The following is an 18,007-nucleotide window of genomic DNA, read 5'->3' as shown; positions in this document are numbered from 1 at the left end:
AGTAGATACAGATACAGTATTTTAGTGCTTAAATACAGCAGTGAAGTAGTTACTTCATTACTATACATCTCTGCGAGAAAATAACTGTTTTAACCAGCATTTAACCTTTTATAACATGTGGCTCAAATACTAGCAGTGGATGAGATGAGCTGCTCTCCAGTATCAACACTCAAACCATATTCCCGCTAACTTTAGCTAGGGCTCTCGCTATTGGGCATGGTGTAAGCCATCTTTGAAACATAATATAGCAATCCAGGACAGTTACAAAGTACTGTGTTTACAGTTGTTTGACACCATTTTAAGCAGTTCAGTTTCTCATTAGTCATATAGCATTTTTTCCAGCATTCTGTATAACGTTATCACCATAACCATGAGAGAGCATTTATGGGCGGAGCATGACCAGATCAATTGGAGCACTCCCCAGCCTCCAAAGCTGTGTAATCTCATTCTCAGCCGCTGCTCAACGCGCAGCATGAGGGTCTGACGAATGACCCTAAGAGACAGCCAGGCTCTGGCATAGCAACGGGCCGCCACTGGTCATCATCAGGTCATCTGAAAACATTCAGAGCTCTTTTATCTCTGCTCTGAGAGGCCGGTCGGGACGCGCACCTCTGGGCTTAAACCTGTTAGCTCCATCTTTTGCTGGCAGGGCTGAATTTGACGAGTTCTGCACAGCCAGCAATCACAGTTTATGTAATGAAGTTATTTCAGGGACTCTTTCCACAAAGATTAACAAGTCTGGCTGTAGTGTAGCCAAACCAATGGAACGGCATGCTATACGTCAGGCATGCACTGAATATTTGTCTGTCAAAAAAAAAGAAGAAATTTTGCTGCGTATTATGATTATACGGAACAATTACTAATTTATTGTGTTTCCCTGTTACCACGCTTATTCATGCTTATTATCAGTTAACTACGTTTACAAACTTTACTATCTTCAAAGACTGGCTGTTTTTAAGCTACACAGGTCTAGGATAGTAATGATGGTAAAAATGTAAGATTAGAAACGCTCTGCTTGGATTTATTTATTATTAGAATAGCACTACTGAGGTAAATTCTTGGTTACAGTAGCTTTGCTGCTTAGAATTGCCCTGCTTGGATAAATGTATTATAACAGCACTGCTGAGGTAAATCCTGATTACAAAAGCACTGATTAGATAAATCTTATTATTAGAATTACACTGCTGAGGTAAATTCTTGATTACAATAGCACTGCCGATGTAAATGCAAGATTAGAATGGCCCTGCTTATATACATTTATTATTACAATAGCACTACTGAGGTAAATTAATGATTGGAATTGCCCTGCCCAGATAAATGTTATTATTACAATAACACTACTGAGGAAAATTCTTAATTGCAATAGCACTGCTGAAATAAATGCAAGGTTAGAATTGCTCTACTTATATACATTTATTATTACAATAGCACTACTGTAAATGCAAGATTAGAATTGCCCTGCTTATATATGTTTATTATAAGAATAGCACTGCTGAAATAAATGCAAGGTTAGAATTGCTCTACTTATATACATTTATTATTACAATAGCACTACTGTAAATGCAAGATTAGAATTGCCCTGCTTAGATATGTTTATTATAAGAATAGCACTGCTGAGGTAAATTCATGATTACAATAGCACTGCTGAGGTAAATGTAAGATTAGAATAGCCCTGCTTTTAAAATGGTATTATTAGAATAGAACTGCTGAGGTAAATTCTTGATTACAATAGCACTGCTGAGGTAAATGCAAGCAGGATTATTAGAATTAGAAAGATTAGAATTACTCTGCTTATATACATTTGTTATTACAATAGCACTACTGAGGTAAATTAATGATTGGAATTGCCCTGCATATATACATTTATTATTACAAAAGCACTACTGAGGTAAATTCATGATTAGAGCCGCAACAGTTCGGTATTTGTTTTTGGTTTCGACCAACGCTTCGATTTTCATTTTTAAGAAAACAGTTATACAGAGTATACAGTAGAAGGACTAGTGAACATGACGAGCGGCGTCAGTGAAAAACTTCAGCTCTCACAGTATAAAGGATGAACTGTAACCTCTGTTTCTTTTTTCTTTTTTTTCTGCTTCTTCTCACTAACAAGATGGAAAGCTCCGTGGTGAGGGGCTGCCGAGGCTATATCGCTGTATTTTCACTGTATTTCTGTCGGCTCAGGCTAAGGTTAAGCTCCCTGAAGCGCTCATCTGCAATGTGATCAAAGGACCCGTGTCTCGCCAGCACAATAAAGGGAAGCGATTACTTGTCCTAAACGCAACTTCCCTGCGAAGTAGAGAACGAAACATCCAAAGCTGAAGGGATCGGCGCTGTTGTCATTGCGCTCGTCGCCGTTGCGAGCGTGACAGGTCTTTGTTTTGTTTACCTTGATGCTATCAACAGGTGAATAAGTGCGATTTCTGAACGTGAGATCAAGGAAGGTGCCAGTGCTGGATAGAAATCTCAAATTCTCCTTCTTTTCTTCTGTTCCAGGAGATTGCTGCCTACTTGATATCGTTTGAAAAGCATGAAGAGTGGCTAACGACATCCCCGAAAACAAGGTAAGGCATATATCCACTCCTGCTGCTGCTACTGTACAGTATAAAAACACAGCATGCGTACAGTCAGTGAATTAACACCTCACCTGAATGGGCGAAGTGGCTCTCTTCTTTTACAGCTGGCAGTTTCTGTGCTTTTTGGTAGGATGTCCAGACAGATAATGGAATATTAATGACCACTTATGATGTGAGATGTGGCCAGGCCTATTAGCGTAATGCTCTCTTTTCTCACTAGTGCCATTAATGTGGGTGTTAATGTGTTGGGCTCGCACAACATATCATTCCATCACTGAAAGGCCTCAACACAAAAATTAAAGTTTTTACTTGATCTGTGGCAATAATGAAAATGTTTTTTGCTCTTAATGCTAATTCTATGTCCATCATAAAGTATTCTAACGGTAATGATACAATTGTGGACCGGGTAGAGACTCGGCAGAGAGCGAGGCTGTATTTTGTTGGAACTGCTGCGCGCCTTTGGAGTGGAAATAACTGTGGCTGAAATGTTTTGATGTGTTTCAGCTGCATAAAATTACGTTTATGCTTAAATGTTTTACAGTACGCTGTGATTCACCATTAGCGTCCAATTACCACGCGCATCTAAAACGGTTTCGCTTTCATTGAAGGAGAAAAGAAAAGTGAAGCTGGATGGGATCGGGCACTTGGGCAGTTTATGCGGTGTGGAGATTGTATTCAGAACAGGCGGAGGAAAGCTTCAGTCAGAAGAAAAATGTACAACGAGCGCCACTGGGGACGGTTCGGGCCTAAGCTGTGTTTACATGAGTCAGTGGCCCGGGGTTACCTGTCAGGTGCTCGGCCCCGTCATTCACAGGACTCTGTGTGTGTATAACCGAACATGCACAGAGCCTGATGCAGCTTATTCATAGTATGCTCCATAATTTTCAGGCAGACCATTGTCATTTTTTTCTATTTTTTAATATTCTTATATTTATTTAAAAATAAATGCTGCAGTGATACATAGAAAAACACTCTACAATAAGGAAACATTAATTAACAGTACCTATTACAGAATATCTCAGCTGACACTACACATTAATAATCATTATTGTTTCTTTAACTAATATCTCAAATTATCATAGTTTACAACATTCTAAAGCATTACAATTAAGTAATGTTTAATAAGGTCTTAACTAATGTCAATTAATGATCATTTAACACAATATGTAACTGTATAATAGGGGTTAACTAAAGACTAAACCGCACATTATTTAATGCCAGGTGTTAAAGCGGCACTAACCCCTCCTGATTTTAACTGACTCCACCCTCAGATCAAATAAAAAAAAGCAAAAAAATGGGAGGGGTAGTTTGGGAGGGGCACTTTTGATGTATGGGTTTAGAGGCAGGGCAGGAGAGAGAGAGCTGATTGGCTGAGCTTTATATTGTGACATCATCCTCGCCTATAGCACAGTTGAACCTGAGAGAGCACAAAGGTAACACGCTGAGATTTGGTCATAGGTTGCCAAGTCTGTATGGAATTGTTGTGAGAATTATGGTAAGGTGTGTAGAAACTCTGGTGTGATCGAACAGGAAAGAAGTAGTTGGGTTTATGGTAAAAGCAGCTGTAATACTTGTATACTTTTTTTTTGTTTTTTACAGCATATGATAAATCATACATAATTCATAATCACAGATAAATTAATTGGTTTCCATTACATGATGATACAAATAAGCATTTTGTGAGTTTCAGTCAGTACAGTAAAATATTCAATCATATATTTCAACTTAAAAAAAAAATAAAATATATATATATATATATATAATTTTCTTTTTTTAAATATATATATATATATATATATATATATATATATATATATATATATATATATATATATATATATATATATATATATATATTTAAAATCTCGTCTCGTTCTTGTGAACCCAATATCATGACTCACTCTCAGCACATTAGTTAAACTCAGTAATAGCAACAGTTGGTTGTGCATAAATAAAGGGAATATGTTTGATATGAATATGCTTTGTAATAGTTGCTAAAACATGCCTGCTTCTTGTTAGCTTCACTTTCAGGAGTGGTTTAATTGGCAGGAGTTAGGAATTATTCATTTGTACCCTGCTGTGGTTGGCGTCTTTGTAGCTCTGCTTAATGTTGTAATGCTGGTCAAACCTGAACGGATAATGTTACTGGAGTGTTTGTGATGTTTGGGATGCATTAGTGAGCGTTTTGCTGTTGTTTGTTTGTTTGTTGTTTTACTGCTGTTAAAGTTCTCAGTTACACAGGTATAAGCATATAGTGTAGGCTATAGCATTTATAGTGTAGTAGTGACCTTAAAACACTATTCGTATAGAAGAAAAGCCAGAGATAAACAAAGAGATTTAGTTCCATGAAAGTAAGTATTTGTCAACTAATGTAAAGAAGCAGAAGCATGGTGTTCCTGATGTTGCCATCAGTTTCTGGGAGTTGCAGAGAGCATTACTGACCTTGCTGTTCGTCCATATTTCTGGGATATTAGCGAGCAAGGATGGTTGTTTTCTGATATAAATATTTAGCAGTTAGTGTTCTCCTCCAAGCATGTTTAGCTGTCCAAATGGTAGCCTCGCTCTGTCCTGCCTGAAGAGAAATTAGAACAGCACTTTATCTGAGGAGCTCCTGCTGCTGTTCCTTACAGTATATGAATGGTTTTATCTGAGTAAAAAAAAAAAACAACACCAAACAGTTAAACAATTATTTACTCAGAACAAACTGAATGGAATTGCACAATCAGTCTACAACTCTAAAAAATAAATACAAATCTACAGCTCTGATATAAATATTTAGCAGTAAGTGTTCTCCTCCAAGCATGTTTTGCTGTCCAAATAGTAGCCTCGCTCTGTCCTACCTGGAGAGAAAAAAGAACAACACTTTATCTAATGAGCTCCTGCTGCTGTTTCTTACAGAAGAAGAATGTTTTCAACTGATTAAAATAGAAAAACAACAGCAAACAATTAAACAATTATTTATTTAGAACAAAATTAATGGAATTCGCTCATCTTGCTTGAGAGAAATAAGAACAGCACTTTATCTAAGGAGCTCCTGCTGCTGTTTCTTACAGAAGAAGAATGTTTTCAACTGATTAAAATAGAAAAACAACAGCAAACAATTAAACAATTATTTATTTAGAACAAAATTAATGGAATTCGCTCATCTTGCTTGAGAGAAATAAGAACAGCACTTTATCTAAGGAGCTCCTGTTGCTGTTACTTGCAAGAAAAACAACAGGAAACCGTTAAACAATTATTCACTCATAAAGAGATGATTGGAATTGTGCAATCAATTTACAGCTCTGAAAAAAAGTTCCTCTTATGAGATGAGCCCAGAAATGGTTCTGGGTGTGGAATTATTTATTCAGTGATAAAGTGATAAAACTCCATAAAACGTTGGATACGAGGTGCAAAAAAGCTTAAAGATCAGTAATTATTGCCCTGTTTAAATATATTAATTCTGTAGCTTGATGGATAATTTTATGGCACACTCCTTCCATATCTGGGCCAGCACAGATGGCTGTTTTCCGACATAAATATTTAGTAGTTAGTGTTCTCCTCCAAGCATGTTTAGCTGTCCAAAGCATTAACAGCTGTTTTAAACGATGCAATTGGCTAGCTTCATGTGACTCGAAGAAAGCAAACATATGCTAGCCTTTTCCATGGCAACAATACTGACATTAGCATCAAATGATTAGAGTTGAGTTTTTAGATTGTTCTGAATTACACATACAGGGCCAAAAAAAAATAAAAAATAAATATGTATCACATGTAATATGTTCCTTACCAGGTTATACCTTATTGAAACACTTTATTAAAGAATTCTGTTTGTATATTTGACCATTTTTCTTGAAATAATTAGTAGATTTCCAATAAATTCCTTAGTTTCCTGGCACATACTTGACTTTCAGGCAAATTCCACGTACTGTATTTCCACACAGTAAATGTAAAAGGTCAGAACATTGGAAAGGCCATTTCAGCTAATGATTAGAGCAGCTTATGCTGACGGTTTCTGAGTTAATACACCTTCTTCATTATTTTATACACCTAGTGCAATTTACCAGTTCCAGCTTCAGAACATGATGCTACCACCACCATGCTTAATAACAGTTTGTACAGTTTTCATTAGGTTGAATCCTTAACATTTTTAAAAGATTAAGCATCTATATATTTTTTTATCATTAATAAAATAATATACCGTATTTTTCAGACTATAAGGCCCAGTTAAAATCCATTAATTGTCCCAAAAATACACAATGCGCCTTATAATCTGATGCGCCTTATGTATGAATTCTACCAGTCAGGTTGTAAGGAGCAGTAAAGCCACTCTGCTGAAGTACAGCATTAAAAGTGTGAGTTTTCAGTGAGGTTTCTCCAGCACACAGAAGCTGGAGCAGCATTAGCATTAGCCACCAACTGCTGCACTAGCTCGTTCACCATTCAGAGGCGAGTATATTGGAGTGTTAAAAGAAGCTACGTGTGACAAACTGCTAGCTGATATTGTCCTGTAGTACCAAAAGCGCTTTACTCACCCTAATAAAAGATTTTCAGTAGAGAAATGTGTGTAGATTAACATCTAGCACTCGTTTGACTTTAAAAAAAAAAAAAAAAAAAAATTACAGTTAGGTTTACTTCCTCCGGCTTCCCCTTAAAAAGAAAAAACATGGTGACACCCTTGCTCACTTCAATGTAGGCATCCTTACTAGTGTTGCTTAATGCAAATTATAATATGGTGTGTTTTATGTATAAAAATATACCAGAAAATATACGTTTATTGATAGTGCACCTTTTTGATAATCTGTTGTGCTTTATAGTGTCTGCTTAATTCTTAAAAACGCTGTCGTGCAATGACTGGCCATTTCTCCAAGTTTGAATCATGTCTGAAAATCAATTTCAATTACAAGCTGAGGGCAAAGGTTGAGCCATGTGGGTCATGTGAGGTAAGACCGTTTTCAGATGATGTTTTGATGATGAAATGATAATGATATGATAACAATGAGTGACAGCATGAGGACACTTCAAAGCAGGGAAGATTTTACTGGACTGACTGCATGATACACACTTCTATTCTCTCTCTCTCTCTCTCTCTCTCTCTCTCTCTCTCTCTCTCTCTCGCTCTCTCTCTCTCTTTCTCTGACACACACACACACACACACACACACACTCAGCCTTTCACCGCCCCCGGCCTGCCTTTACATAATGGGACTGATTTCAATGTGCGATTTGCCATGGCTGTTTAATGCAGCGAGAGCTTTTCCTGGTCTTAATGAAGCCACTGTTACTCGGGGCTGTCTTCAGGGGTCACAACCAGTGTGAGCTCCGACTCCCAGCGATGACTGGGGACATGCGGCCAACACCACCACCCCCCCACCCCCACACACACACTCTTACATTCTCTTAAGCAGAGATATTACCACTGACATGTACACACGCACACACACACATGCACACAGCAGTGAGTGCCAAATGAAATAGTCTTATTATTTGCCCTGCTGTAAGTATTTACAAGTTGGATTTATGTTTTAGTAATGTTTACTAAATACGTAGGTTAATTAAACCTAATTTAATAAACTTATTATGCCTAATTGTAAGTAAATTTAGCTGATGTTTATTTTTTTATAATACATATAAACTGCTTTACACAATAATTCCACTTTAAATCTTATGGTCAGGTACAGTGCTGGGCGGTATACCGGTTATTATACCATACCTCTAGAGGCGCTGTGGAGCACACTGGTACAGCTTGCTAGCTAATGCTAGGCAGTTAGCATAACAAACTAACCCACGGGATTAATGGTAGCTCAGCTCTATGGAGTCAAACCCTCGTCTTGCTCTGTCCTGCTTGGAGAAAAATAAGAAAAGCACTTTATCTGAGGAACTCCTGCTGCTGTTCCTCAGTGTATGAGTGTAGTAAGTAAAATAGTAAAATAAGTAAAATAGAAAAAAACAAACAAACAGCAATTATTCCAAAAGAGAAAGAGTTGAAGGGAATTGCGCAAGCCCAGAAACGGTACTGGGTATAGAATTATTTATTCAGCGATAATGTGATAAAACTAAAAAAAAACTCTGAATATAAGGTGCAAAAAAACTTTAAGAGTAGTAACTATAGCCATTTTAAATATATCAATAATGTATGTCTGCACAGTCTGCACAATAATGATAATTTTAATGCACAGTGAAATAAATGTATTTGTTTACTGGGGAACGAAGGGAATTGTGGCTGATTTTAATACTGTAATGCCTCTAATGGCTTTAAGAATAATATATTGTACATTGTAATTATACTTGTGTCTTACATGTGCAAAAGAGCTTATATAAGAGCATATATTGTGTAATTGTATGGGCCAAAGTAAACCCAATACTAATTAAAGCCTTAATGTTTATATTATATGTACTCCTAACAGTAGAGTAAGTCACACACTTATATAAAAGCCCAGTCACGCAAAGAAATAAAAAAAAAATAAAATAAAATACTGTAGTATACCTCAGGTAATCTAATGGGAATGGCTACACACTGATGGTGGGTGTAAGAAACTGGGGGACATGCCCAGTATGCAAATAGATGGTGCCAGCAGCCAATAGAAAAGACTTAACAAAAATCCTTATACTGTAAACTCACAATTTGCTTGAATTTCAGTTAATTCCAGTTTCAGTTCTGTAGCTATATCTTATCTTTTATGTTTTTTTTTTTTTTTGTTATTTTATTCAAGTCTATTTCAATAGACTAAGTTCTGGACCAAATGTGCTTCTTTGTCACATTCTGGTGAAATCAGCACATATTTCTGGGCTGTAACGTGGGAGGACAGTTGGGGCTATTTTTTACACAGCCCTCCTCATCCTTTTTTATTTTCTTTTATATAATTATTTATTTGTGTGCACATGTGTGTGTGTGTGTGTGTGTGTGTGGTGTCTCATTTCCTTTCCTCCAACAGTGTCTTGACATCGGTTGCACCACCAGCTTTAGTTTATCTAACTTATTTCTGTACATTGTTTTGACACATAGCCAGTCAGTTTGTGTTAGCTTAGAAAAAAAATCCATATTTTTTCTTTCTTTTTTTCGGCCTAATCTCTTTCTGACGCATTTGTAGCAACATATGGTCAGTTACCACAGGCAAAGAGTGCTTAGTAAAGGAACAAAAAAAATAAGAGTTGACTCAAAGCTAAATTGTAATAGAAGCCAGTGGGCAGTTGCTTGAGCATCTAGTGACTCACAGCACACTTAATGTACAAGCCAAGCCAACAGGGAGCTGAATTTGCTTCTATTATAAATGAGATTTGGCTGTTTTACTAAGTGCAGGAAAAACACAGACATCATTTATACCTAGCATCTTCATATGTGTTAAATATCAGGATTATATCAGGATAAATCCAAACCACATAAAAGTATGAGTGAAAACACACCCAATTTAAACTGTTTTAAAACAAATACAAATCTGATTACTTCAAAGGAGGTGGTCTAAAGGTGGTCTAAGGTCAAGTCACATAATTATGCAAGTGTAAATGCACCTAAGATGCATTTAAAACAGATACAAATCTGATTACTTTAGGAAGTGGTCTGAAATGTTTAGATCGCTGGTTTGAATCCTGGTTATGCAGCTTGCCATCAGCTGCCGGAGCCCTGAGAGAGCACGTTTGGCCTTGGTCTCTTCAAAGGGTGATGTTGATCAGCACGAGGCTGCATCTGTGAGCTGATGTATCAGAACCAAGGCGCTGCGCTTTCCTCCGAGCGTTAGCGCTGTGATGCTACTTGTTAATGCTGCATCAGCAGCAGTTTTAAAAAAAAGGAGGCGGAGTCTGACTTCACATGTATCGGAGGAGGCATCTGCTGGTCTTCACCCTCCTTTGTGTTGTAGCATCACTAGTGATGGGGGGATAAACAACTAGAAGCAGCTGATTGGGTGGGACAGTCGGCCTAAGTAAGGTAAATTAGGGAGAAAAATGGAAGAAAATTAGAAATAAATCTTTAAACAAAACAAAAAAAATGGATTGAAATAGTAAAATCGTATTAAATAGATATGCATTGATATGAGTACTCTGCACACTTAGCTTAGCAGTGACCACAGTTTATCTGTGCACGCATTTAATATTCTCATGAAGTGGGCGTTTGTGTTTGTTTATCTCCTTTTCTGCATCTGTGTTGGCATGCACTTCGCTGTGCGTGTGTATGAGTGTGTGTGTGTGTGCGCGTGTGTGTGTTTGATGTGAAACTTGGCACAACCTCCGCCATGTGTGAACCACTAAAGGCGCTCTAACTGCGGGCAAAACGCCATGCGGCACTGAGTCCCCCCACACAGCCAATTAGAGCGCTCTCTGTCTCTGGCTCACTCCTTCCCCCCAGTCAGCCTTCAGTAAACACTGCTGCCAGTAGGCCTCCACGGTTAAACGTACCGATAAAATGTTGACATTTTTCCATTAAAATAGTAGCTCTGTTCTGTTAGTTCTTTAAGACCTAGATTAGGAGTTTAAGGACTGAACATTTGGTGCTTTTAAGTTGCATTGTTCATATAGGTGCATCTCAAAAAATTTGAATCTCATTAAAACGTTACTTTTAGTATTTCAGTCATTCAGTTAAAAAAGAGAAACTCATATATTATATAGATGTATTACACATAGAGTGATCTATTTTAAGTGTTTATTTTATTTACTGTTGATGATTATATTTTTAAAGCCAATAAAACCCAAAAAATCAGTGTTTTCGAAAATCAGAAAACTATATAAGATCAAAAGTCCTGCTGGAAAATGAAATCCACATCTTCATAAAAGTTGTCAGTAGCAGAGGGAAGCATAAAGTGCTTTTGCTGTAAGATTTTGCAGAAAAACAAAACTGCACTGACTTTAGACTTGATAATAAAACACAGTGGATCAACACCAGCAGATGACAGACATGCCTCTCCAAACCATCACTGATTGGTGGAAACTTCACACTCGACCTTAAGCAGCTTGGACTGTGTGTCTCTCCACTCTTCCTCCAGACTCTGCTCCCTTGATTTACAAATTAAAAATGCACTTTATTTTTCATTCACTGATGGTCAGTGATGGTTTGGAGAATGTCAGTCATCCTAATTTGTGAATATAGTGTGAATATAGCATTTTTTTCTTTGCATGGGCAATGCTATGCCCCTATCACCAGCATTGTAAGCTTATTAAAAGCGTTGTATTTTGGAATGCTGGGGTTAAATGGAGTTGGGCTATTTAATAATTGTTTGTATTTGTTATTATGTTTCACTACAACCCAAGTCCATTTTACACCAGATTTCTCCTTTAAAACATAAACTATACAGATCATTAAGCATAGTTTTGGAATATGAGTCAAATCAGTCAAAAAATAAAGCATCTGTTTAACTTTTCTTTTTTTTTTAAGTAATAATATGCCCATAATATGCGCATGATAATTCCAATGTCAACATGCATACCTAAATGTATCAGTAGTTATCAATATCTACACAGTAATTGTGCAGAAATGTATTACAATAAGAGTTTTATTGATTCTTTGTATCATCCAGCCTTTTAGAAGTTAGAAGAGCGTTTTTAATACCTGCTACACTCACCGATGCTCTTAAGAGTCAGGCAAGCTTTCCTTGCCAGCAAAACAATGGCAGGTAAAGCACACCGACACACACCTGCTGCCTTTTTGTCAAATTCTCTTTTTTTGGCTGATCTTCTTTGTCTCTTCAGCTTTTTCTCCATTTCCATTCTCTTTTCTCTTCTGTGGGAAGAATGCAGGAATTCTCCAGTAGTAATTAAACAGCCTCTCTTGCTCGTTCATGCACAAACACACTGCAGGCTCTTTGAAAACGAACTGATGAAGAGTCTGGGTGCTTTTGCTCCCTCCGGACAAGAGGCAGCTGATAAGTAAAGAGGATACCAAACGATATATTGAACCTGGTTACACCTGGTTTTAGACCACAATAATTGATTGTGGTGATGGACAGTTCTGGTTGAAACAGGAGAGTTGAGGTGCACATTGAATTCTGCTGTGATTTGATCAGCCGTGGTTTTATGTTTTTTAGATACAATCCGGGTTAGCACCCGAACATCCCTTTCAGACAGCTTCCTCTTACAGTGTCCACAGTTAATCCTGTTGGATATGGTTGGTCTTTCTTGGTGGTATGCTGACATTACCCCGGATACCGTGGCTCTTGATGCATCACAAAGGCTTGCTGTGTTGGTCACAGATGCTCCAGCAAAACGTGCACCAACAATTTGTCCTCTTTTGAACTCTGGTATGTCACCCATAATGGTGTGTGCATTGCAATATTTTTAGCAAAGCTGTGCTCTTACCCTGCTAATTGAACCTTCACACTCTGCTCTTACTGGTACAATGTGCAATTAATGAAGATTGGCCACCAGGCTGCTCCAATTTAGCCATGAAACCTCCCACACTAAAATGGCGGGTTTCAGTTTCATTGTCCAACCCCTGTAAATACCGTATATGACGATAATATAAATATGATTTATTGTAGAGTTCTTAATATCAGTATTTTTTCTACATTGCTAAAACTGGGTAGGTTCCTTAATTATATGGCAAGAAAACAACTCAAGAAAGAACTGCAGTCAACTTCTTTCAGTCTTTTGTTGAGAAAGGAAGACGGTAAGCGTATGTAATTAGTCTTCTTGTTCACGCATCTGTTTGCAGACACTTGATAAATAGCGGTGTAGACTACGCAGGGCTGATTTATGCAGACTTGTACACAGTCTATACAGTTCTATACATTCTAATACATGCATACACACATAACCGCCTGCATAGAGAACAGAGGATTCTGCTGTAGATCTTACATACCACACACACACACACACACACACACACACACACACTAAAACACTAAAACACTCACATACATACGTCAATTTTGCTTTCAGGCCCATACCTTCCGTGATTGACTCCCATTGTCCCATATGAGCAGTTCTTTAGACATCGCTTTTATTAAAACACACCCCAATAACAAAAGAGACGTCCAAGGTTTCATCAGCAAAAGCACTGTATTCCTCCTGGAAATAAACAATCATTTCAGAGAGCAAACATTGGGAGTGCATTTGTGTGTGTGTGTGTGTGTGTGTGTGTGTTTGACAAAGATGACAGAGAATGCAGGGGGGTGAGTGAAAAAGAGATAGAAAGATGAGCTGCAGAAGAAGAGCATGAGATTAAAACAGAAGGTGGGAAAATAAAAGGAAAAGAGAAGGTAGAAGTGTGTTTCTGCTAGTGATGTCAGCATTAAGGCATTAGTGCATGTGATTAATCTAAAACTTTAACATGTTAATCATTTTCAAGTTCAAATTAATCATATAAAAAAAATTGCATAGCCTGCTGACGTATGATTTAACGATTAAAACACAATGTCACTACTGTTTAATTCAGAATACAGACCTAAATATTTTTAATGGATTAAACCCCATAACTAACTCTCAGACTGGACGCATTTAAAAGCTTGTTAATATGCCAGTTATCTTAAATTGGCTTGATTGTCCTAAAACTTACATTTAGCCTTTTTCGTTGCTTTGTAAGAAAGAAAATTAGAGAAAACATGTCATTTTTTTGCAATTTATATTTTATTTGCACATATGGTCAGGTTCAAGAACATTTTTGGGTACACGCTCTCTTGGTACAATGTTATACATGTAAAACAAAGAGAAAGAGAGAAAAATTATAATAATAAGGAATGTAAATGCACAATCAATTATCAGTTTAAGAAAATTCTTCAAGGTATGACATCAACAATCGCCATATCTGCCAGAATACACGTGTTTTCTTATGCAAGCTATATGTCAGTTGCTCCAGAGGAAGTACAGTTGTAATTTGTGTTAGCCAGAAACAGACAGATGGAACTTGAAGTAAAAGTAAAATACATTTCTTAGCTAAAGACACTAAAATAAAAAAACAAATGCCTTATTTTATAATTAAGCACAGAAAACAAATTTTAAGTGCAAAATAATCACAATTTCACTAAATAACCAAATAACAGATATAAAACACAGTCCATATGAGTAGTAATGTAACAAAAATGTAAACCTTGGTTTAGACTCTTATCTGGACTTTTAGTTGTAAAAACACTCTTGATACACATAACTGTACCCTTTGTGTGTGTGTGTGTGTGTGTGTGTGCTGGAGTAAGTGCCCTGTCCAATAGGCGCTTGAGGATGATGAAAAGAGAGGGGTCTGGGAAATGGCAACATGTCAATATGAAATAGAGACAGAGTGAGACGGAGGTGTGGGCTGGGGTGATAAATGAGGAGAAGTTTGGTCAGGATCACTGGAGCGTTTGGGAAAGCGAGAAAAATCTGATCTGAGAGAAAAAAAAAGGAAAACGAGAAGGAAGGACACATGGAGTGACATCTAGCCACAGCCCCTCTGACCAAGCCCAAAACTGGACCAACTTAATAGCTAAGTAGTATGCCAGTTAACTTAAAATTAGCTCGATTATCTTATAACTTAAAATTAGCTTTCTTTTTTGTGTTGTATTTAAGGACTGTTCTGATTCTAATCTAAGAAGGAAAATTTGAGACATCATGGAATTTTAATCACAGGCTTGTGATAACCCATAGTATCAAGCCATGACAAAAAACAGATCAGTGTTGTTGATGCTAGAGAGCAGCTCATCTCCTCCAGACTCTTGTTTTCATGTAAACCAGGTCATGAGACCACAGTTTCCACAGAAGGGGAGCACAGCAGACATAACTAGCACAAACCTTTTACCATGTTTTCTCTCCATTATTTGCTTCCTTAAAAACAAACCAGACAACCTTAGTTGAACCTACCTGGAGTTAAACACACATATCAGAGGGGAAAGTGCAACTTTTGACCTGGTTAGACTCAATCAAAAAAGATAAAAGCTTACTGCCTATAATATGTGGCTCCCATGAGTTAAAATGAGACAGTAAAAGTTGTAAATAGGCATGCAACATTGCAACTGAGAATTTCACTGCAAAATCTAAATCTTACCAAATGGAATGTAAATCTAATTTCAAGGCAATAAATATTATGTTTTTCTCTAAAAAAAAAAAAAAAAAATTGTTTTGCTTAGTTTAGTTACCCACATGGCACCCTTCTTTAAGTGGTGCTTCACCCAATAAATGAATGAGTTAGCTTTTAGCCTTTTTAGCATTTCTTCCATTGCATTTCATTGCATTTACTCGAACAGGCTAGGACTTTGTAAATTATGGCAGGAAAAGTAAAAATAGTCAAGACTGTGATGTAACAGTTTTGGGGATTTGAGAATGAGCCTATTTTAAAGCGCTGATTTTTATTTTTTTTGGCTATGCTAGGTTTTCTTTTAAATGATGAGACAACCATGATGTTGAGGCTCACAGTACACCACTTCCATGCTTAGTTTAGGAACATCTGCTTTAATATGTTTTACTTAGAATTTGAACTTAAAATAAGATTTATTTTACTTTATGATTTAAAGTATTGCTTCAAGGATTTTGGTGATTTTGATATTGCTATTTTAAGAAATCTTACTAAGGAAAAAAAAGGCTTACCCCATTGGCAGATGCTTCAAATGTATGGTCACATATCATAGAGCAATCTTGATTTTTATATCTTTTGTCTAGTTTTTGCTAATGGATTTTTAGCAGTCGCATATTTACTATTTAATCATCAAGGAACAACCTAAAATATAGCCCACTAAACCACCAAGGCTGCACTGTTCAATTGCCCAAGCAGTGGCTTCTTCTTCTACCTCCCAAAATGAGTCACTTTCTCTCAATGCAGCTCCTACTACTTCCCAATCTGGGGTTTAACATCCCGAAGGAACTGCGGCTTGTCCTTCACTGACAAAGTGTAATGCGAGATACACACAGTGGATACACACTGATGATTCATCCAGGCCGTTGTAGTATTAAACGTCAGGTGATGCATGTTGTTTTTTGCCTGTATTTTTACCAGAGCTACAGAGCACCAGGCCCTCTGGTACAGCCAGCTGTAGTACAATGGCAGTGTGCAGCCACTCTGTTCTGCTAAGCACCTCAGGACATGGAGCTCGTGTTTTGACAGAAGACGATAAGCGCTGTCGCTCGTGATGTCAGCTCTGGCATTCTGGGGTGACCTCATTCCGTCTGTTTCACCATGATTTGGTGTGATGAATAATGCAGAAACGTCGCGAACAAACAAATGGATTCATTAATGCATTCGTTGGCATGCGCCGCATATGGCCGCTACGTTCGCCCTTTATCAAAACACCAGTCTCGGCCCTCAGGTGCCGTGGGCAGAGCTCCGTTCCTCGCGAGGCGACTGGCAAGAGTTTGATCATGAAAACAGATGGCCATTACATCAGGGTCATCCCGTGTCAAGTGTAGAAGGTCAGAGATTTGCCCAAAACATTTGCCTTTTGTTTTTTTGGATTTTTTTTTTCTAGCTCCATGGCAGAAATCTGAGTGTTTGCCAGGCCTGTGAGTGATGAAATACAGTCAATGAGGTCATGAAATGAGTAAACAGATGAAGTGAAGCATGAGAGTGAGTTTTGGAGTGTGTGAGTGTGTCAGACGGACGTCAGGAGGGAACAGGCGGAACTCTAACAGGTCAGAGCAGCCTGCTGTAGCGAGGCCTCGCCTCTCCTGCGATGCTAAAGACTTAATTCAATTACATAGCAGCAAGGCTTGCACAACAAACTGTTTACTGCCGGTTTGACAGAGGATGCCAGAGGTTGCATTGCCATACACTGCGATGCCATAGACTACCTTCACATACTAACTCTCGACTCCTGTGATGAACACCAATGCTGAAACACCTTAGTTAATTAGAACTTTCCAATAGGCAGTGATATCTTTTGTTGACTTGATATTACTATATAACATATGTCCTGAAAGAGGGCTTAAACAGTACAGGTATGGCTAGCAGTACCATACAGCCAGAGCCAGAAATACAGGTGATTCTCAGAATATGACATTATTATATAAGACCAATTGATACTTTTGTGCCAAGTCCTGCTGGAAAATCAAATCTGCATCTCCATAAAAGTTGTGAGGGAAGAGGGAAGCATGAAGTGCTGTAAGATTTTGTGGGAAAACAAAACTGCACTGACTTTAGACTTGATAATAAAATACAGTGGATCAACACCTGCAGATGACAGACATGACCCTCCAAACCATCACTGATCATCAGTAAATTTTACATTTCATTTGTAAATGAAAAGATCAGAGTCTGGAGGAAGAGTGGAGAGACACACAGTCCAAACTGCTTGAGGTCTAGTGTGAAGTTTCCACCAATCAAGGGTTGTTGTTTTTTTTTTTTTTTCTGTAGTTTTTTCTGGATGGTGCCATCCTCTCAGCACAGTTAGCTATTTTTGTCCCAGTGACCTAGCAGCCATCTTGCACCTGTTATCTTCACGAGCTTCCCCGTGCTGTGAAGTTACCCACATGGTACCATTCTTTAAATGGTGATTCACCCAATGAATGAATGAGTTAGCTTTTAGCCTGTTTTGCATTTCATCCATTGCATTTCATTGCATTTACTC

At 37.7% G+C, this 18,007-nt stretch overlaps 1 protein-coding gene across 10 annotated transcripts in view; it reads left to right on the top strand.

The window, feature by feature from the left end:
- camta1b (calmodulin binding transcription activator 1b) overlaps positions 1–18,007 on the top strand; it is a 467,764-nt gene that overhangs the window by 226,694 nt on the left and 223,063 nt on the right. For all 10 annotated transcript variants that reach the window (XM_022682294.2, XM_022682295.2, XM_022682296.2 and 7 more), the window contains one exon: positions 2,494–2,561. In XM_022682294.2, the coding sequence (XP_022538015.2) occupies positions 2,494–2,561 (68 nt within the window). The remainder of the gene's footprint in view (positions 1–2,493; positions 2,562–18,007) is intronic.

Source organism: Astyanax mexicanus, chromosome 24, assembly GCF_023375975.1.
Source record: "Astyanax mexicanus isolate ESR-SI-001 chromosome 24, AstMex3_surface, whole genome shotgun sequence".
Taxonomy (NCBI): Eukaryota; Metazoa; Chordata; class Actinopteri; order Characiformes; family Acestrorhamphidae; genus Astyanax; species Astyanax mexicanus.
This window is presented reverse-complemented; position numbering and strand designations above follow the sequence as displayed.